Source organism: Perognathus longimembris, chromosome 5 (assembly GCF_023159225.1).
Source record: "Perognathus longimembris pacificus isolate PPM17 chromosome 5, ASM2315922v1, whole genome shotgun sequence".
Taxonomy (NCBI): domain Eukaryota; kingdom Metazoa; phylum Chordata; class Mammalia; order Rodentia; family Heteromyidae; genus Perognathus; species Perognathus longimembris.
In genome coordinates, this window is record NC_063165.1 from 37,253,240 (window position 1) to 37,275,606 (window position 22,367).

The 22,367-nt window shown below is 39.2% G+C and overlaps 1 protein-coding gene across 3 annotated transcripts in view; it reads right to left on the bottom strand.

Annotated features, from left to right (window-relative positions):
• The window catches only part of Cd47 (CD47 molecule), a 50,931-nt gene that overhangs the window by 22,508 nt on the left and 6,056 nt on the right, over positions 1–22,367 (bottom strand). For all 3 annotated transcript variants that reach the window (XM_048346561.1, XM_048346560.1, XM_048346562.1), the window contains exons 2-3: positions 12,979–13,326; positions 3,866–3,955 (exon numbers count right to left, since the gene is read on the bottom strand). In XM_048346561.1, coding sequence (XP_048202518.1) covers positions 3,866–3,955; positions 12,979–13,326 — 438 coding nt within the window. The remainder of the gene's footprint in view (positions 1–3,865; positions 3,956–12,978; positions 13,327–22,367) is intronic.

Here is a 22,367-nt window from a genome sequence, read left to right on the forward strand (position 1 = left end):
AAAGTAAAAGCCATGGACCTGAGTTACTGTTAATACCATAACACCAGGGCATGCTGGATCCTAAGAAAACAGGAAAAGCAGAGGTGCTGTGCTATGGTGAGGTGCTCAGGCCATAACCAGGATGTGTCTTTGTAAGACAAGAGGCACACCAAAGAAAAGTTAAATCCCAACCAGGTACCAGCCAGGCAGACACACAGGTCTCCTCGGCTGTGAGGATTTACAAGTGAGGGCTGCAAATCCGGGGTGGCCATGTATGCTCACTTCCACACAGCCCTGAGCCCAGCACTGTGCCAATAGAACAGAGAAACAAATAAGGCCAACATTCTGCTCTATCACTAACTGCTGCATCCATTCAGGGTGTGTATTCACATGGGGAGGGCAGGGCAGCACAATGGCAAATAGCAGTTGCAAACCCCAGGACTATAGGAAAGAGTTGTGTGACTGTGTCAGTTTCTTGTCTACAAAATGGGAAAAACTACAGCACCTGCTCCCAGAGAAATGAATGTGAGGCGAGGTGTAAAACAGATTACACAGTGCTCATCTTTCAGAGCATCAGCTCCATAATATTGATCATCTCCTTTAAATGTGAGTGCAGGCCAGGAGAATTAAGTATCGAGACTGTTTCTTCACACATAAGCCACATGTACTTGTTTTAGATGAGCCAATGTTTCCATTAAAACACTTTTTACGTTCATAAACACATCCCTTAAACTATGACTGGTAGAAAAACTACCCAAAATAGTCAGACTCACAGAGCCAAAAGTAGAAATTAAAACAAGATGTTTTCCTCACCCAGAAAATTAGTAAAGGATTTAGAAGTGTGATGAGGTCAGGACTGTGAGTTGAAAGGCAGGTATGCTTGCGTGCAGTTCCAGTAATGACACAAAGGTTCAGGAACACACTGACTGCGGGAGTATCTAGTAGCTTAGAACATCATTGCTGTCTCTAGCTCAACTATCCTCAGCAGAGTTACTTTCAGAGTACCAAATGGATTGGAAACTATTTTAACAACTATCAAAGTGAGTTAAGTAATCATAACAAGAAAAATGAGGAGGTACAGGTATATAAGCTGATAATGATTTTTTATGGTTTTCTTTTTATGTTTTTATTTTTAAAGATAGTAAAAACAGAAAAAGAAAAAAAGGAAATAGGAAATCACTAGATCAGTAGTTTATTTCTAAGTATAGAGGCTGTAGATGATTTTTTCCCTATAACTTTCTAGATTGGACAGCCTGTTCTAAAGCAGTACGCAAGGTTTTCCCTTAGTTCCATATCAATGGATTCCAATCTGGAATAAACTGAAAGTCTTAAAAATAAAGGTTTTAGACACACACACATATATATATATATATATATATATATATATATATATCACATGGTAACAGAATTTTCTCCTTGCCCATGCTCAATAAACAACACAAAATAACAAATATGTATAAAGAATTTACACTTTATGAGGTGCTAAAAGTAATCTAGAGAAGATTGAACACACAAATGGATACACAAATGGATGTGTAGATTAATGGAATGCTGTGCCATTTTATAAAAGGAATTTCAGCCTCTGTGGACTTTGGAATGCAAAGTGGGCTCTGGTACCGACTCCCATAGATATAGGAAGAAGTATGTTACTTTTTGTTTTTGTGCCAGTACTGGAGCTTGAACTCAGATTTCAGAGCTGGAATGTTGTCCCTTAGCTTATTGCTGAAGGCTAGCATTCTATCACTTGAGTCACACCACCACTTCTGGCTTTGTGCTGCCCCAGTGGGCTTTGAACTGCAATTATAAGATCATAGCCTCCTGAGTTGCTAGGGTTACAGATGTAAGCCACTTGAGTCTGGTCTGAGGAGAAATATTCAAGTTTATTTTGTAAAAATATAACCTCATTTTTCAGTCTACTAAAAATAATGTCATTAATGATTAATGCCAGCATCAGTAAATTTGTTCTACCAATCTAAACTCAACAAATCACATGAATGTGAAATAATGTTATGATCTTAACAAAAAGGCTGTTCTCTCAAGCCCCGATGGCACAACAGTAGCTGCTCAGGAGTTGAGATCTAAGAATTAGAGTTCTGAGCCAGCCTGGGCAGATCAACCCATGAGACTTGTATCTCCAATTAACCAGCAAGAAGTCAGAAGTAGAGCTGTGGCCCAAGTGGTAGAGTGCCAGCTGTGAGAGTTGAAAAAAAAAATCCAAGTGAGAGCTCAAGGTCCTAAGTGCAAGTCCAAGTATGAGCACACACACAGTTCCCTGCTAATCTTGTGATTTTATCCCTTAGCACTCTGGAGCTCTGGTTTCCCCACTATAGGAAAAGCTTTCCCTAACATCAGGGATGACTGAGCAGACCCTGGTGCTCACAAGTCTTTTTCTTCAAATAAAAGGCTTAAAGAAATCCTAGGGTAACTTCTGAGGAAAGTCTAGACACTATCTTGAAGGTAATATTGTGAAACGTCTGGGCTATTGCCACTATCAGCCTTTGTTCCCTTTTGTGCATTTTTGACTCAGGTGAATGAGAAATGAGTATTTCCACAGTACTATACATTGATAAAAAAAAAAAGCTCCTAAAATACATCAGCCATCTTTCTTCCATTTTTATTTATCACTTAGGATGCCTATAGCTTCAACTCCCGATGAAAGGAAACTTCTCGAATGTACAAACAGGCCATCTACTACGGTGTTCACTTTTGTAAAGATTGCAGAATGAAATGAGCTCTATTTACTCCTTGCCTGTTTAGATGTTTCCTGGTATTCAATGAAGTTTAGGAATACACCTGATGTTTTATTCGTTAAAAAGTTAAGACTGTCATCTCAGTACTTCACTTGTTAATAAATTTCTTTTACAAAATTAGAAATATGGCTGAGTATAAACATCAACCCAAAATACATGCAACGGTTTACCTTTGAATGACAATTCCAGACTGCTGATGCCAAATGGGTAGAGCATGGAGATCTGCCCTAAGGGTTTGGCTAGATGGTTATCTTGGCAAATGGAAATGAAAGGGCACAGCTCTCCCCAGATGTACCCTGAGGATTAAGCATGAGGCAAATCGGGCTTTTCCACAGGTGAACAAAAGTCTACAAAGAAAACCCTGGGAAAGCCAGGCTAGGGGCATCCTAAAGCACCAGAGAATAAGAGTGACTCTGTCCTCAACAAAGGAAGCCCTGCCTAACATCTGTGTACCTGACAAGATGACACATATAAGTATGAAAATAATGCACAAAGTTTCACTGTTAGTGGCCATTTCTAGCATGTACTCTTTTCCTTCCTTCCCCCCATCTTTCCTTCTTTCCTTGTTTGCTTCTCTTTCCCTCTCTCTCTCTCCCTCTCTCTCCCTCCCTCCTGCCCACCTGCTTGCTTGCTTTCTTCCTTGTGTTGGCATTGGGGCTTGAATTCAGGGCTTGGGTACTGTCCCTGAGCGTTTCACTCAAGGCTAGCACTCTATCATATAAACCACAGCTTCACTTCCAGCTCTTTGCAGGAAAATTGGAAATATGAATCTCGCAACCTTTCCTGCCCAGGCTGGCTTCAAACCTGGATTCTCATATCTTAGCCTCCTGAGCAGCTATGATTACATGAGTGAGTCCCTTGTGTCTATACCACCATTAACTCTGAAGAGATGAGATGAGACAGCTATGTATCATATAATTCATCTTCTTAGGAGAGTAGTGAACTGCAGCAAACTACAGAATACTACATGCTTCCAGAAGACTATTAGCATTCCAACTGCACATTCCTATTTATCACAATAATCGCATCCTAACACAATGAACTTACACAGAACATTTCAGGCTAGAAACATTTCGCCTGCTAGAAATAACAAGTTCATCACTAAACACAAATGAAAAATAGAAATAAATACTTACTTAAAAGACCAAACTGTCCCCAGAACAGAAGTATAGCCAAAATTGGGAAAATAACAATGAGGATATTTTCATTTGGAGAAAACCAGGAAACTAAGGAGAAAGAACAAAAATCACAATTAGTATTGACTATGATCACTTTAAAGGTCTCAAATACATCTGAGCATCTCAAATACATTTTTCATTATATACAGGAAAGGCTCACTAAACCTGTCTGTCGTTTGAGTTTGTGTGGGCTTGCTCTCTCTCTCTCTCTCTCTCTCTCTCTCTCTCTCTTCCTCTTCTTCTGTGTCATATACATTACTTGTATAGTAACTGTTCCTTAGGAAACCCAAAGCTACAGTTACTTAAGTGTTTCTCACCCCATTTCTCCACCCCATGTCATGAAGGACAACATAGTACAGCAGCTGGGAACAGAGTTTGGGAGCCATGGTGCCCCAGTGTGAAATTTGACTTTTTGTACAATTCACATTCAAACACCTCTGTCCTCAGCTGCTACCCAGAAATAATGACCTCCACCTTGAAGGACTGCTGGGACTGTGGACAAGGTAAACATAACCAAAGGCGCAAAACAAAAGTGGGCCCTCACCAAGTCACTAATGACTGAAATTATTATTTAGTGCTGTATGCTCAATAGCTGGGTATTAAGTCCCAGGTTACCTCCAACACTGAAGTGTGTCTGTGGAGATGGGTAGAGGACACAGAAGGAGCTTTCAGGACCACTGTATCTTTCCCCTTACTCTGATTAAGACCAAGAGAGATGAGCTCCACCATCTCTCAACCTGTCTCTGGAACAGACAACTTATTTGTGAATCATTATGCTTCAGAAAGACTCTTGCATAAAAATATGAGGGGGATTCACTTATTAAGGAACTGTTATTAAGTGGGCCATATGTTACTCATAGAGTCAAATAGATCTACGCATCTGATATAAAGGAAATTATGATTTTAAGGCTTCAAATAAGATTTGTTGAAACTTAACAAAATAAGTTTAATTGAATCTCATAAAACCTTAAGGCTGTATGAGATTTCATCTCCAATAATAAAGCCAAGTACATGCACTGGAACATCTACCTGGGCAGGAGAGATGCGCTGCCTGAAGCTTTCTTTATGGACATAGTCCTGAGAGAGTACTGGTGTCGGAAAGCCCCCTCTCCCTTCAAATCATCCTTTTCCCTGCCCTTAGCATCAGCCTCGGAGCAGCTCTGTGGGGAGCTCCGTGATATCATTGCTCCATAATGACAGCCATGTAGTTCTTTTACTAAGTGTATGATGTTAAATGCATAAATGCTCACAAAAGTCCCTAAAATATAACAATATTATAAACTCTATCTTAGTGACATTAGCTTTGCAGAATCCGCCATTTTGCCCGGTGAAGAACAGAGACTCATTGTGGTTGCTGGTGAAGATTACAATAGTCAAAGGTTGAGTGGAAGGATGGAATGTGAGTTTTGATGCTTCTAGGATGAATATCTGTACTGACAGAGATGTTCTTAAATATGCTAAACAAATACCTTAATTTCCAGCATCATGACTAAATGCTATCCTAAACACAATCATCCTATACACTCATTACAGCCTAAAATAAATCAGGAAAAGTTTGTACATGAGACTTAGGTTTTCATATCCAATATTCAAATCCTCTATGACCTAACAATAATTGGGCTTAATCAATTTATTTTTCCTTATCCGCTTCCTCTGTATTTTGCTTTGAGTTATATACCCTTCAAATCCTCATAGTAATGAGAACTAAGCAACTCCTTATAGATGAGGAAATAGAGGCATGGGGAATTATGAAATGTAAGCATTTTATGCTTTCCTATTCCAAAATCACTCTCATTATCCTCCTCTTACCTCATCCACCAACCTCTACTCTTAGGTTTTATCATTTCATAGTGGTGACTCCATTTCTCCAGTTGCTCAGGATGAAAGACTATAGGGTTCTATTTGATGCCTCATTTCCTCCCCCATCCACATATAGTTGGTTTGGATCTACCTTCAAATGCAGCCAGTACCTGATCTCATAAGACGTGCTGACAGTGAAATATCCTTTTACTGACCCCCTACACAATGAAACAATCTTGGGATATATTAATAGAAACCTATGAATAAAACCAAGAAGTGCTTCCAACTCTAGCCCATCATCTAACTTTAATTTACCCCATGAGCATTCACTGAAAACCCACCATGGGTAGGTTTTCCTCTTTGTACTAGAGAGTGAACAGTTAGGGGCCCTCAACTCCAGGTGGTGTCAGAAGAATAGACACTGAGGGTGGGGTGAGAAATGACCTAAGGGGAGAGTACTGGAGCTGAGCCATGAGTGGAAAGGACCTAGCCAAAAGGGACAGCAAGTTCAAGGAGCCAAATGATGGCCACTGTGGCTGGAATTCAGTGATGGAGGATCAAGTGGTGAGAATATGCTGGAACAAAATCATGTTGGGTCTTCATGGCTTGCTCAGGGGACTTGGGTTTTATTCTAGGAGTAATGACAAGTGACCTTAAAAAATGTTTGGCAGTTGTATGGAGAATGGATCACAGAGAAGCAGATGTCAGAAAGTAATGACAGAAATCACTTTGGGAGGTGAGAGGATGTCACCAACAAATGTTGCCTGGAGTTCAATTTTATGTGTTACATTTAACATTGCAACAGATAGTTGCTCTAAAGGAAGATGACTAGAATTGGGAACCAGAAACCAGCAGCAATGGTTGAAATAACTGGAGAATAAACTTGGGAGACATACAGCAGCCCTCCAGTGAGTGAGAATTACAAGGTAACATGTGCTAGCTGGGCATCAGGAAGACCTAGACCTGCCTGATAATAGACCAGAACCTTGGGAAGTCACAGTGTCTGCTCATGCCTACTGTGGAGGTAACAACTTGGAATGGCTAACTGCCTGTGGTGTGGTGTGTGAAAAGTAAATGATGAACTAGATAGTGAGGAAGACGAGATGGCTACTGGATGCCTTCCAGATTCTATGGAGAAATATGAGAACTGTAAGAGGATATTTCAATGAGACAAAAGAGTGACAAAATATTATTGTCTAAGTGACTCTTAGCTGCAGCTCATCAAGCGTCATAATTCTCCCCCTTAACTACCATGTGGAGATTACCTGATAGTAGTTAGGAGGAGTGGTGGATGATTATGAATCTCACAGTTTCATACTTCAGTGTCCTGATGGTAATTAGGAGAGGTGAGGGGTGGCCATGAATCTCATTTTCAAATCACTGCAGAAGACTTTTGCTAGTCTAGCACTCATCATCAACAATGTATTACCTTTCTCTCTAATTCGTTAAGGTAGGAAAAAAATGAGAATCATGGAACTGGACATTTAAGAATCAGTTGAGCTAAGTGTGGTGGTGCATGGCTACAATCACACACTTAGAAGGCTAATGCATGGGCTACTTGAGGAGACCTGTGTCAAAAAACAAACTCAAAACAGTAACAAAAAAGAACCGGCTTAGGAATGGGACGGTGGCTTAGTGGTAGAGTGCTTGCCTAGTATGCATGAAGCCCTGGTTTCAATTCCCCAGTACAACCTAAACAGAAACAGCCAGAAGTGGGGTTGTGGCTCAACTGGTAGAGTGCTAGCCTTGAGCAAAAGAAGCTCAGAGACGGTGCCAGGCCTGATTTTAAGCCCCAAGACTGGCAGAAATATAAATAAATAAATAAGAAACAATCGAGTCACTGGGACTGGACCCCTATGTTTCATATAAAACCACTCATATGTCTTTTCAGCTATTGATTTGTTATGAAGCATTGTCAGATGGTATTAACTCTTATTCTCTCATGGGAGCACAAGATACAATATTTCTCTAAGATCCCTTTCAGCTCTGAATTTCTATGGGAGTAAGAAAATAAATTAATCCTTAAATGGCTTAAGAACAGTCTAAGACATATTTCCATCTCAGGATTAGGAAAGATAATCACAGGCATTCACACTCTTATTCTACCCAAGCAGGGGTAACAAGTCTGTCCTCATACTCCCCAAGTTCCCACTTTTATTTCAAACTCACTTCTTTTGTCTGAATTATAGTGAGACAAGTTAAAAAGGTGAATGAATGTCTCCAATCAACTATGTCTCTCCTTACACAAACCTCTACACAGTCAACCTTTGTCTTGTGTTACTCCTCTCCCATGTGTGTGAGACTATGATATGTTGGATTTCTTTCCTATAGTATATCACATCACCAGGAACTGAGTGTTTTTGATATGATTACGACTTCCAGCTAGTTAAAGTTCAGAAAGAGACCTTATCTTTGAGGGAGAGAAGATTGGTCTAATCATGTAATACTTGCAATAAGCCTGAACTCCTTCTGTAAAAATAAATTCAACACATAAGAGTGATTCAGTGAGATGAAGAATTGTCTGCCCTCACTTGAAATACTCAAGGGACCACAAGGCAAGGGATGGAATCAGCCTCCAGGAGCCATCAGAAGCCACTGGCAGACATCCAGCAAAGCAGCAGGGACCTCAGTCCAGTGATGACAAGGACATGACTTCTGCTACAATTACATGAGCTTGGAACAAGACCTAAGCGTCCAGAAATATATTCTGGTCAACACTGATGCTAGCCTTACAAAAGTGTGAGTGGAGGATCAGTCACTTCAAGACCAAAGTTGTGACCTAAGAAGCGGTGAACTAGTAAATGGGTATTGTTTTAAGCTGTGGTGTTTGTGTATATTTGTTGCACAAAACTAGAAAACTAACACAAGAATCCCCTCATGACTTCAAGTTACCAATCTGAACAGACTGTGTATCACTTTAACAGAGATGGAATTGGCAGCTCTGCTGAACTCTAACAGACCTTTTTAAACAACATCCCTATAGTTTACATATTTACAATTAAAACATATTAAAGCTGGGTGCTAGTGGCTCACTCACATGTTTAATCCTAGCTACTGAGGAGACTGAGATCTGAGGATCACAGTTTAAAGCTAGCCCAGGCAGGAAAGTCCATAAGACTCTTAGCTCTAATTAACCACCAAAACGACAGAAGTGGATATGTGATTCAAGTGACAGAACACTAGCCTTGAGCAAAAAAAGAAAGAGACAGAGACAGAGACAGAGAGACAGAGCAACAGATGAGACAGAGAAAGAAAAAACAACTCAGGGACAGACACAGGCCCTGAGGTTCTGAGATCAAGCCCAATGCTGAGACTTGGAACTTCTGTTTGATAAATTAAAATAATGTTAAGTTTCTATATGTTATGTGTCATTAATAATGGAAAGACAAAGAAATATTAACACCTAATTTTATAAATACTATTACCTCCAGCTATTATTTTCTTATTTACGTTGTGTTTTCCCAGAAAATATAGACTATTGTGGCTTTGGAGCCAGAGAGATCTCAGTTAAAATCTGTGACTCATGGGGTCCCTAGGGTCTTAAGAGTTGCACATGTGTGTGATGTGGTAAGAGTTCTAGAGAGCACAAGCCATGATGTACAAAAGCATCTGGAATGTGCTCAAGTAAGTGTGAAACCACTTTGCTCTTATCTGTACTCCAATCACTTCCTTGATCTCATGGACAATATCTTCATCCTCTCAAATCCACAGTGCCAGTACAGAACCTGACACACAGTAGGCACTGGATAAGCCATTGTTAAAGAAGAGAGCTATTATCTTATTTGTGACTCCAACACTCCTGTGGTAGAGATGGTCCCCTCAGTTTACTAACAAAAATGGAGGGCCAGAGAGACTGGATTTTCTTAAGTGAGGAAGTGATGGAAGCATAAACAAACAACTGTTTAAGACAGGCAGAGCTTGGCATTCTTATACAGCTGTGACAGGAGGATCTTGAGTTCCAGTCCAGCTTGGGTGACAGAAAGTGTTAGGTCATCTTAGGCTACATAATAAGACTCTCTCTCCTAAGACAAACAAACAGACTAACCAACAAAGAAACAACACCAGCTTTTTCTAAATTCAAGTTCCATTTTTTTTCCCATAGCAACGGATGGTGCATTGGTGCCAGAGACATAGAAACTATGTCCCAAAGATAGCATTTTCACCTTGTCAGTACTTGTGCTCAAAAAATAAATGATTACCAGCACCTACATTCTACTGATTACCTATTGAGGGACTTCTATTCCAATTACCTATTAAGGGACTCTATTTCTCCTTTATACATACTTTAAAAAAAAAAAAAAAAGAAAGAAAAAAGATCCCACAACATCAAAAATGTGAACTCCTCAAAATGCACAAGATGAGTAAATATAATTATTGCAACCAAAATATATTCCTCAGTAGCAGTCCTGCCCATTTAACCTTTTTTATGCAGAGGATTTTAATACTGTGGGATTTTTTTTTTCCAAGTTAAAATGGTTGTAGCCAGATGCTGGTGGCTCATGCCTGTAATCCTGTAGTCCAAATTACTCAAGAGGCTGAGATCTGAGGATCATGGTTCAAAGCCAGTCCATACAGGAAAGGCCATGAGACTCTTGTTTCCAATGAACTGCTCAGAAAAAGCTAGAAATGGTGCTGTGGCTTAAGTAGTAGAGGGCTAGCTAGCCTTGAGCAAAATGAAGCTCAGAGAAAGGACCCGGGCGCAGAGATCAAGCCCCAGGACTAGCAAAAAGAAAAAAAAAAAGTTGTAAAATAGTGACAAGTGATTTTGGCAAAGACAGAAAAACTAGATTACTTTTTCTATGGAATGGCACCCTGACTCACTGTTATGTCTCTTTAAAAATCTAAGCATGTACTTACCACATAACCCAATAATTATACACATACTCATAGGCTCTGATCACAGAGAAACAGAATAAATCTAGAATATATCTAAGCAAAAACCTACACACAATTGTTTAAAACATAATTTATCAGCCCCAAACTAGAAATAAAAGTGCCCTGCAACAGGTGAGTGGTAAACTATGACACGCCTGTACCATAGATTACTATTCTACAGAAAAAAAATAGAATAAACCGGAAATAAAACAGCAAACACAACAATTATCTACCTGTACTTGGATAGATCTCAAAGGTATTTGCTGAGTGAAAAAGCAAAAGCCATCTCAACTGGTCACTGTACAACTTTATCAATAATGTTGAACACTGAAGTTACAGATATAGAGGACAAATTAGTGCTTTCCTGGCTGGGGGTGGATGAAAAGTGAGGAAGGGGGTTCTGAAGTGTTAGCATGAGGCAGAGGTGGTCTTGACACAACAGCTCTCTGTCATAAGGCAATAGTGGTCACACAAATATAGGCACACCACACTGTGAACTCTCCGGTTGTGACACTGCCACAGGTGTGTAAGATGTGACCACAGGGGGAACTGGATGAAAGGCACACAGCACCTGTCTTTGCTCTTCCTGTGAAACAATGACTTTAAAAAGTAAAGATGGGGATAAGGCCAATGTCTCAAACCTCTTGTAGAATTCTCTATACTAAGTAATGTTTTATCATTTTAATGGTCCTTCCAAAAGTAAACTTATCTCTCATTCCAATAGGGTAGTTAGAAAAAAAGAAAGATTAAAAAGTTACATACAAAATTTGTTTTTATCTGGGTGACCAGCATTCCCTCTCCATTCACCTTCATCATATCTACTGGCTGCTTTATTTTCCTGTCTTTAAGTAGCAGTCTCCCTCTTCACCTCCCAAGCCACTTCCCCATGTCTCGTTCCATTCTCCACTAGGGGTAAGAATGTCTCCCTCTAGCCATCCATTCCTCCATCTCCCAATACTGTACTCCAGGAAGCTGCAGCAATTTGCTACCTTATAAAGTAAGTACTCCAGGAAAACAAGTACATATAGGTTTGCTAAGACTTTCCACAGGAAGGATCACACTTGCTGCTTATCAGATTCTGTAGATCATAAAAGCAACTCTGCACTTCCATCCTCATTTTCAAGGTGAGGCCACTGGGACTCAGTGTAGTAACTTCTCAGGATCACATAAGTAAATGGGTAAGTGGCGGAACAAAATGTTACTTAGAATTCCTGCTTCGAGACCCAAGCCATGTCAAAATATTTCATCAAATCAAACACTCCATTTCCAACAGTCAAAGCCAGAAAGACAGAAGAAAACGAGATAATCCAATCGAACGGTTCTAGAACCTAGAGTATCTAGGTTCTCAAAGTATGGTCAGTCTCAAGACCAGTAATGCCTCATAACTCTAAACAGAGCTTTAAAAAGTCAGAACACCATTGTGTATGGTTTAAGCTAGCACAGCAAGAAATAAATAAGAAAGAAAACTTCAGCTAATACTGCTGTTTTACCAACTCACCAGCCCTTAGTTTACAAATGACATATTTGAGGTGCAATAACCAAGCCTGTACCCAATTCAGTTGGATTCCTAGTTCTTCCCCTACATCTTAGCCAAAGAAAAGAATACCAGAGGAAGGATTACCTCAAAAACCTCCAAGAATCATCCACAGTAGCCTCATCCTTAATCTGATCCTCTTCCCTTTCCCTTCAGCCAGAGCCCGGAGCTGGACTTCCAAAACCCTTCGAAAGTTCAGTGGAATGTTACAAGGCAAAACAAATTAAAATGGTATGTGGCTCATAAAATGAAAAGAGGCTCCTAAAAAGAATCACATGAGCAACGCGTGCTTTTGATGGAAGCAACAGAAATGTGGAATAGATTACCCAGGATCCAGGAATCAAATAGGAGATAAAGTGTGTGAGAACCACTGGTACACAAATAAGCAAATCTTCAATAGATTTTATTGTGAAAAGTAGAAGAGAAAATAAGATGGAATTTGTGTAAAAGGAGTCTAATCACTACATTGGCACATATTGCTAATCATCTGCTTTTGGGTTCAAAGGAGTTTCTAATCCCATTTTGCTTACTTTCTAATAGCATCAGATGTAGGAGGAGAAATAAAAGAGAAATATCCATAGAAATCTTACTATCTCCCTTAAGTCTGCTTTATTTGTTTGGGCAGAGTACCTGGTGGGATCTTCATTTTGGCTCATGGTTCTTAAGCTGAGAAGTCAGAGACTGGTGTCAAAGCTATCCAGTTTCTGCTAAGAGCCTTGTGCTGCCTCATAACACAGAGAAGGACAGAATTGGAAGCCAGTGCATGAACCAGAGGGCCCATCTCCCCAAACTGCCACAATGCCATTCGAGTTTCAATAGAAGTCTCAAAAGGGACAAACCATCTCCAAACAACGCCACTTACCAACACGATACTTCAGTTCGACAACTGTTTCGCCTTCTCTACTTAATTCTGTTACTTCACATGTGTAGTTTCCTACAACAGCATCAGCCTTATCCAGCTTCAAAGATGCATCTCCTTTGATTAATTCTGAGACTGAGATTTTGGCACTGGAAAAGTTGCTATCTGCAGTAGAATTGTTTCTATTTCCATCATAGATGAAAATGTATGTTCTGTTAAATTTCCACTTCACATACATTTCCCCAGGGTTTTGTGCTCCCACATTAGTGACAAAGCACGGGATGACAACGGTTTCATTGCAAGTGGTGTATTCTACAGATCTGGTCTTATCCAATAGTAGCTGAGCTGAACCTAGAAAAGACAAAAAGAGAAGTATTTCATTAGTTACAAAGATAGTATAAAGATTGAAACTATAGATATGGCATGATACTATAAAGATATGTGCCATAAATCACACGTGTGTTCAAATCCTTATGATAAGGAATGCTTCAATTGTTCATTCAAGCAAACTGTATAACACAGAAGAAGGCCCATAAGGAGAAAATGAAAGTGGATTCTTGATGTCGAGGATCGCAGATGTGAGCCACCAGTGTTGGACTTATTAGTTATTATTAAATAAATATTGCAATTATTGCAAAATATTGCAATATTGCAATTATTGCAGTAACAGTGTTACTGTATGTAATGAAATAGTATTATGATGATGTTAGAGCAACTGGCATTTTTTATCTTAATTTCTCTTACTATGATGTCCTACATTTGGTGATTTGAAGGGCCACACAGTACCAAAAATGTGTTAAATGTAAATATAGTGATTCAAAACTCAGCAACTTGGGGAAATGTTATTATTTGGGGAAAAAAAGAAAAAAGAAATCTCACAGTAAATGCTTTCATTGAATTCTGCAAAGCAAACATGATAGTAATATTTTACTGTTCATTAGCTTAAAAAAATTCATTCTACATTAAGTTGCACAGCTGGTAGACAACACTGTAACTTCCTTACCATTCTCAGTCATAGATATTATACATTACCATGCATCTTGGGAATAAATTCAGCAATTGTGTTAGAACATGCAAAGTATAGCATCTAGCTTTGAAAGCTTTGAAGTAATCATTTCTGTCAACTGATATAAGTTGGAAAAATACTGTCCTTACCATGGAAATTTTTGAACAGAAAACCAAACCAAAGCATTATATTCTGTTCAACTTCTATATGCTTCTTCTAAATAGAACTTGTTAAACTGATATGAAATTTATCTCTTCCCTCATGTTGCATTTCAAAAAAAAATAAAAAGGTAGCCAGTTCTACTGTACTGTATAACCAAAGTAAGTCAGATGAATCAAATCACATCTTTCCACAAGGATGGAAACTCTTGAGAATACTAATAAGAAAAAATATTCTCTGTGGCTATTTTCCCACTGTAAAATATATAGCAGCAGATGCTTGGTATGCAAGTCTTACAAAGGATTACATACAATTGAATGACATTTTCCTAGCTCCATGTTTCACTGAAGCTACAGACAAATTCCAAAGGTAAATTACAGCTGTTTCTTCCTCTCTGAAACTTTAAGCACTCAGAAAACCAAGGAGCAAGTTGCAACTAAAAGCAGATAGTACTAAGGTTTGGAAGGAAGGAGGATTTTCCATCAATGACAGAAACTACCAGCATTATATAGGGTAGGCTGAGTGACTAAATGTAAATGCTCACTATTTAACAGGAATGTACAAGAGTGTGGAGAAACTCTAGCTGTCCATATTATTTAGTCATTTAGTAACTCTTTTCTCTAAGTAGATAGTTGATATTTTTCTCCAAACATAAATAGAATGTTAACTTGGGTTAACATCTCTAAAATTTCTTCCTTCTAACTTGGCGTTGGTGGCTCATGCCTTGTAATTCAAGCTGATGGGAAGGATGAGATTTGGAGGATTATAGTTCAAAGCCAGCTCAAGCAGAAAAACCCTTGAGACTCCATGTCCAGTTAACTAGCAAAAATTGGAATGGAGGCATGGCTTGTGTGGAAAGTCACAAGCTAGAACAAGCAAGCTGAATAAGTTTGAGGCTGAGTCCTAAGCCAAATAATGACGGAGAGCGCGCGCGAGACACAGAGACAGAGATACAGAGATAGAGACAGAAAGGGGGAGAGAGAAGAGAGATAAACAGAGAAATTTCTTCCTTCTACATACGAACTCTAAAATCACAGACATGGGATATTGCATTCAAGGAATAGTTATTATTCAATAAATATGCATTGAGTTGAAGAATTCAATACAAGAATGCACAATGGAATACAATCTGGATCTTGGTCAAAAACCTCAAGTGAAAACATTAGCACTAGCATTTTCTTGTATCTAACATTAAGGGATTCCTTTTTCTATGCTTCGATTTGCTCTACAAGTGAAAGGATCAAAACTGAATACCCAAAGATAAACCATGATAAGCACCCAAAGAGAAACCATGCAGGAACACATGCACTTGCCTATACTTTTAACATCCCTAAACAATGCTATGTTATAAAAACATAAAGTGATTCTATAAAAACCTGGCAATTGGGCATTTAACATAATGATCTGGACCTTCTCTGACTGAGCCAAGTCCTTATTCTCCTGAGGCTGTTTGAATCAGCCTGTGGGTACCCAGCTTATCTCTTTTCATTTCTAGCTACCCAAATAGAAAGAAGTCCCAGGCAAAATCTGGACTTCCAATTGTACTCTCCAAAATCTTGGGGTTGTGAATTATTTCCCCTGAGAGAAGAACTGACATAGAGAAACCATAGTGTGCAAAGAGAGGTGACTTTGGAAGGGCAAAACAAGACAAGTGGTGGAAAATGCAGCAAAAGCTTTTGAAAGGGGCAAAAAGGTTACGCGGGGTGTCCGAAAAAGGTTACGCGGGGTGTCCGTCAGTGGGGTGCTGACTGTGGATTAACAGATGCTTTGGAATTACTATCTCTAGAGGCCTGAGTTTTCTCCCACTGACTTTGGACTCTCAGGATTTTGTAACTTGTTAAAACCTAAAGATGATGCAAATGATTAGTGCCCACAGAGATATAAATTTTGTTTTGCCACTGTTTTCCATCTGGGGAAAGAGGATTCCAAAATATTTCATTTTACTGCCTTTAGTCTACTGAATAATTTTGTATCCATAACTAAAATTCCTTTTAGCACTTCTGCTTGCCTATAAATGTGTCTGCTCTTCTAAAGTCCCTTGAAAAGGGTTTTGTCTTCTTTCTGGTTTGATCTTTAATTAAGGTCTGAAGTCAAACACTTAGCATGTCCATTTTATATTTGTATCAGTCGTTTCAAAATGTAAAGATTATTTTGTATGGGCAATTTATAAATTACTCTTCAGTTAAGCCATTAGTGAAGCTCAGTCACTCTATCAAACTTTTTGAGGAGGCTCAGAGGAAGGAAGAAGTGGCTGGCAAATACTCCAAAGTGTCATAACTTCTCCTCAAAAACTAAATGTTCTAATGACTAGAGAAAGAACTAATGACACTGCATTATTTCTTATACTAAAAAGATTCCATAAAGGAAGCAGTTTAAAATAAATACTGTTAGTAAAATTTAAAGCAAAACTGATTTGGATATACCATAATCCAAATAAACTTTGCCCTAATCATTAATAAATATCACTCAGATATTACCTAGAGCTTCATCCTCTAGAATTGTGTGGGTTTTTTTTTTAAGCTACTAAGTAGCTGAAGGGCACAGTGTCTTATGCCTATAATCCTACTTGGGAGACAGAGATTGGGAAGATTGTGCTTTGAAGCCAAAAAACTATTGAGGGCTGGGGATCTGGCTCAGCAGAAGAGCACCTGCCTGGTGAGCGTGAGGCCCTAGGTTTGGTCCCCGGCTCTGGAAACAAAACAAAACAAAACACGAAACTACAAAAGACCAAAAAAACTATTGAGACTCCATTTCAACAAAGAAGTCAGCTGTGATGACATGTACATCTGTAATTCCTGCCACTTGGGAGGCACAGGTAGGACACTTACATAGCCCAAGATGATAATGTCCTCTCTGTATGAACAACGTGCTGTGGATAGGCAGAAGACATCTGTTTTATAGATTTCTAAGAAAGGGATGTTGCTGCTGAGAACAACAGAAGGTTGTCTCACCCCATTACTTCTTTCAATGTTCCAAATAACTTTTGTCTCCTGTTTTGAACAGCTCTAAATCCATCCTCGTACTTCCTCTCCTCCTATACTTCCTAGGAGTCCTTCTCTTTTCTATTTCCTACTTCAAACTCATTCCTTTTGTGGAGAAGCCAGAAACTTCCAACACTTCCCACTTACAACTTACCTGCAACCAGAGCTGTCCATACTTCTTTACCTCATCTCCAGCAATGAAACTGACCACCTGAGAGCTAGTGTTCATTTCTGCCTACCTAGCTCAAGGACTTTCTGGAGTTATCAGCCCCCATAGTACCTTATTTGATTTATATGGTGTATCTTTAAGCTCTTAAAATGAACAGTTATTCACCAAATTACAACCCTTCACCCACGTATTGTCTTTTTCCTACGACAAAGAAGTATATGCATTTATCTCCAACACACTCCTCAAGGCTGACACCAGGCTTCTCATCTGCACCCCACTATTTCATCTCGCCAGCTCTTGCCCAAATCACCAACGATCCCTGCGAAAAAGCATGTGGGCATGGGTCACTTTCTGTTTTTACTTTCCTAGTGGTCTTGAGCCAACAGCCACTTCCTTGTCTCGTCTTGCTCTTTTCCCCTGGTCTTTATAAAGCATTGGTGAGGAATTTCCTCCGTCTTTGTCTACTCTGTACTAACTTTTTTCTGAAATCTGTTCCTTGGTTCCCACTAAATGTCAATGTTCCTAAATCCTTCACCATCAGCATGCCTAAACAAATTTCTACTCACTTTTCCATGGTTTAACTACCCACAACTACTAGTACTGACCCAGGCCCCACCTTTCTTCTATATGGCAGACCTTACATACCCACCTGCATCACTACGGATTCCAGTTTGGATTTTTACAATTATTTAAAAGTTAACATATGGGGCTGGGAATATGGCCTAGTGGCAAGAGTGCTTGTCTCGTATATATGAAACCCTGGGTTTGATTCCTCAGCATCACATATATAGAAAAGGCCAGAAGTGGCGCTGTGGCTCAAGTGGCAGAGTCCTAGCCTTGAGCAGAAAGAAGCCAGGGACAGTGCTCAGACCCTGAGTCCAAACCCCAGGACTGGCCAAAAATAAATAAATAAATAAACAAACAAAATGAAAGATAACATACAACATTCGATGTATATACTACAAAATTTAAAAAAAGTAATGAAAAGGTGAGGGGAGGGGTGGGTTGGGAAGGATGGGTGAGAATGTTGAAAAGGGTGACACTGATTGGGATGCATTGTATCCATAAACTGCTTTGTTGAATGGCAACTCCTGTGTACAACTACTTAAAGATACTTTAAGTTCATGTGTTCAAAACCTACATCTCTCTTTACTGAACTCCCAAGTTCTCACCTTGCTGAACTATTTTCGAGTATCTATCAGTGAACCAGATTTGGACCAAAAATTCATGTTGGATTTCTCCCTCTCCTCAACCACGGAGTATAGTCATGGTAGGCTTACCCTGTTCAATAGCTTCTAAGTCAAATGTCTCTTGAATGAATTAGACATTTATCCTTTCTCTCTTAGACCACTGCCATACCCTTCTAACTGGCTTTTAGCCTCCATCAATCCTTTCCCATTCCAAACCCAATGTATTTCTCACAGTCTCCCAAATAATACATTGAGAGCATCAATGCAAATGTGCATCTCTTTGCCTAACAACACTCTCCCTCTTCCCAGGCTAAATAACCAATTCTAAGTGTATTTAATGTAGAATACAAATGAGGTCCTCCTAGAACTTTCCCAGTCTCTCTTGTATTCTTCTTGTTTCCAACTAAGCTCCAGTCATAATGACATTCTTGAATCTCACAAATAAGCAAATGCACTCGTACCCCCATGCCTCAGCACATGCTGTTCCCTGGCCTATGGAGAGCTTCAGCCTTCCCTGGATAGAGTGTGTGTGGCAGTTAAGAGCACACAATTTTCAGCCAGATCCTGGTTCAAGATGTAGTCTGAGCAAGCTACCCAGTAACGCAGTGTCTTTATCTACAAAACCTAAACAGTGACACCATCTTCCTCATAGAGATGTCATTAAGTTTTAATGAGACAATGACTTTAATGAGACAATGAGACTGTGGCTTCTCTCACACACAAGGAAAGAACTCAGTAGAACAGCAACTACAGTTTGCCTTCCTCAGTTCTTCCTGAGCAACAGTGGGTTGAGTGTCCCCTTTCTAACACCACTCAACTGCTTTTGTCCCTTTCCTGCTGTGCATTTTGCACCCTATGTGCTGTCATTCACTCAGTACTGAATATTGTCACCGCTGTTTTACTGAACTAATCTCTTCATAAACACTGTCTTCATTTCAAATACTGTGGATCTTTCCAAGTGTCCAAAAAGTTGTTATTAATATATTTCTCCTGAAATTTAAAACTTTAGGCCAGGCATGATGATTGATTTAAGTCTGTAATCCCAGCTAGGTGGGAGGTGAAGATGGTAAAGATCATAGTTTGAGATTAGCTGAGGTAGAACTTAGTGAGATTCTATCTGAAAAATAACTAAATGAAAAGGGCATAGGGGCATATCATAAGTGGTAGAACACTTTGCAAGGCCCTGAGTTCATACCCTAGTGTCAAAATCAAAGTGTTTAAAATATAAATTTAAGAAAGAAAATGAAAATTAAAAACTTTTTTGTTATCTTTAAGTAGTTGTATAAAGGGGTTTAAATTTAACATGTCAGCTTACAAATACTGTAAGATAAGAGATTCTGGCTGTTAAGAAAAACATTTGTTTTTAAGGTTTTGTTTTTCTAAGTGTTTGTTTATGACAAGGTCTTTCAAATGAACATGACCTTTTGACTCCAATGCTATTTTTCACTGTCTAATATGTCTGTTTCCCAAGTATATAAGCTGCCTTGGATACAGAGCTGACAATGGTTTCAATATTAATTAGTATCCTCAAGTGCTGTATTCTATTAAAAATTAACTAGATTGTTTAATCAGGTGCTGTTTCAAAACTCTCATCATGACCATTATTGAGTTTTATTATTACAGATTTGATCCTGCCTTTACAATCAAACCCACAGAAAGATAACTAACTCTTACAATTACTTATTGGTCAAGCATAACTTTTATTAATATATTCCTGGTAAGCCCTACTTAAAAACTATTTCTATTGATCTCCTTGTTGCTTCATTTGGAAATAAAAAGGGGCTATTGGCAAAAACTCTCAATCTGTCAGTTACCTCTTCCACCAATGTAGGACTCAGTCAACTCGGACGTGTCATCCTGGCAAAGAGCAAAACTGCCAACTGGGACATCATCCCAGCAAGATGAAGGGACCTCCTAGACTTACCAGGACAGAATTAGCCCTGGCAACACCCAGAGGCAGTTGGGAAAAACTGTGCAGATAAGAAGGGATGGTATCAGATCCTAAATAGAGTCACTTTGTGCTTGCCCTTTCAAAATTAACCAGTGCCAAGAGGTCAAAAGAAAATTGTTCATGCCTATCTAATGCTCATACCTGTCCAGCTTCTAACTGGGCAGGAACTTATATCTATTACCTGCTATTTCTATTTATAGTAGGTCTCTCATCCATACCCTATAGTCCAGACATCTATAGTGCAATGCTTCCCACCAGGCCTTTAACTACTCCAATCCAGGCCTAGCTTCTGACTGGTTATTCTTAACCAGTCTACCATGCTCTGTCCTAACTCAGTCTCCATATGTTAATTATTCTGGAATATTTAGGGGTATGATCCACCAACTCTAGGACCTCCTGGATCACAAGAGACAGGAACTAGCCAAGTCATCCTTTTTTTTTTTCTTTTCCAGTCTGAATGGATTGCTGTCCTTCCTTCTGCCATTTGTGGGCCTTCTAATAATGTTTTTTCTTTTCATATTATTCAGCCCCTACCTCATAAGGTTTCACATACTCACGTTCACCACTGCCTTCTCCTAAACTGCAGAAAGTAGCCGGAGAGAGTCAGCACCCCTTTATGACTATCAAAAGGCTGCTAGATCTGTCCAAGAAAATGCTCCCCTTCTCTTTGTTTTTTTCTCCATGTGGAAACACATATAGACTCCCTTCCTCTGTGTTCTCTCTCCATGCAAAACTGTACATGGCCCTCCCTAGAAGTCTCAACCTAACATCTATAACTGCTAGGTAACTGCTCTCTGGGCACCTGGAGGCAGTGGGAGATCCCTCAGGCTCTGAGGTCACTTCCTTATCCCCTGCAGACACATTACCTTCTTGCCTTTCTTTCCCTATAGAAGCTCTCTCCACCATTAGTTCGTGCTACACCCTACTCTAGAGTGTGGAGTGGCAGTTTGGCTTTCCCAAATAAGCTCTTTTCTGCTTAAACTATGTGGAAATCTCCTTTTGGCAACCCTTACAACTGCAATGAATTTTTTAAAACTCTTCTAAAAATGTAATCTTTAATAAATGACTAGAATAGACCATGGATGTAAATACTTGACAGCAAATTTTCAGGCTGAAAATCCATATATTATTTGGGCAATCAGTTGCCTTATATAGAGCTATCCCATGGACATGTTAGTGAATCTTGATAACTGTCTCCCCATTCATCCTTCTCCCCTATCTTTCCCAACTCTACTCTTCCCTTGGGAGTTGTTAAGTTCTATTTTCACATATATACATTGAATACAATAACTATATTCATTCATCATTCCCCTCTTCATTTGTCTTCCAATCCTTTTTTAAAAAATATAATAAAGGTGATATATAGAAGGGTTCCAGTTACATAAGTCAGGGATTACATACATTTCTTTTTGAACAATGTCAACCCTCCCTCATTTTCTCCCAGTTTTCTTGCCTCATGCTCTTGCCACTTCCCCAAACCCCCCAACACATATTCCAACTTCTTGGTATTTGTTTTGGTAAACTGTAAGTTAATTTTTCATAGAGTTTACACATCAGACTCCTCCCCAGTGTAGAACATGTATACCATACTTTTGTTTGTGCATATCTGCATATGACCTTTATATTTTTTAGAATACATTTGTAACGTAGATCTTATTTCCACATACAAGAGAAAACATGCACTGTGTGTCTCTCTAAGCCCAACTAACTTCACTTAACATAATCTTCTATTTCCATCCATTTCTCTGCAAATGTCCTAATATTCTTCTCAATGGATGAGTGAATTGTATATAAACCACATTTTCAAGAAAGAAAAAAATTTAAAGCCATATGAGAGAGGATCCACTATTCCATATTTCTGGAAAAATCTTCCAATCAACCTGATTAGAGACTCATGAATCTGCATGTTTTAATGGAAAATATCAAGCAATTCACA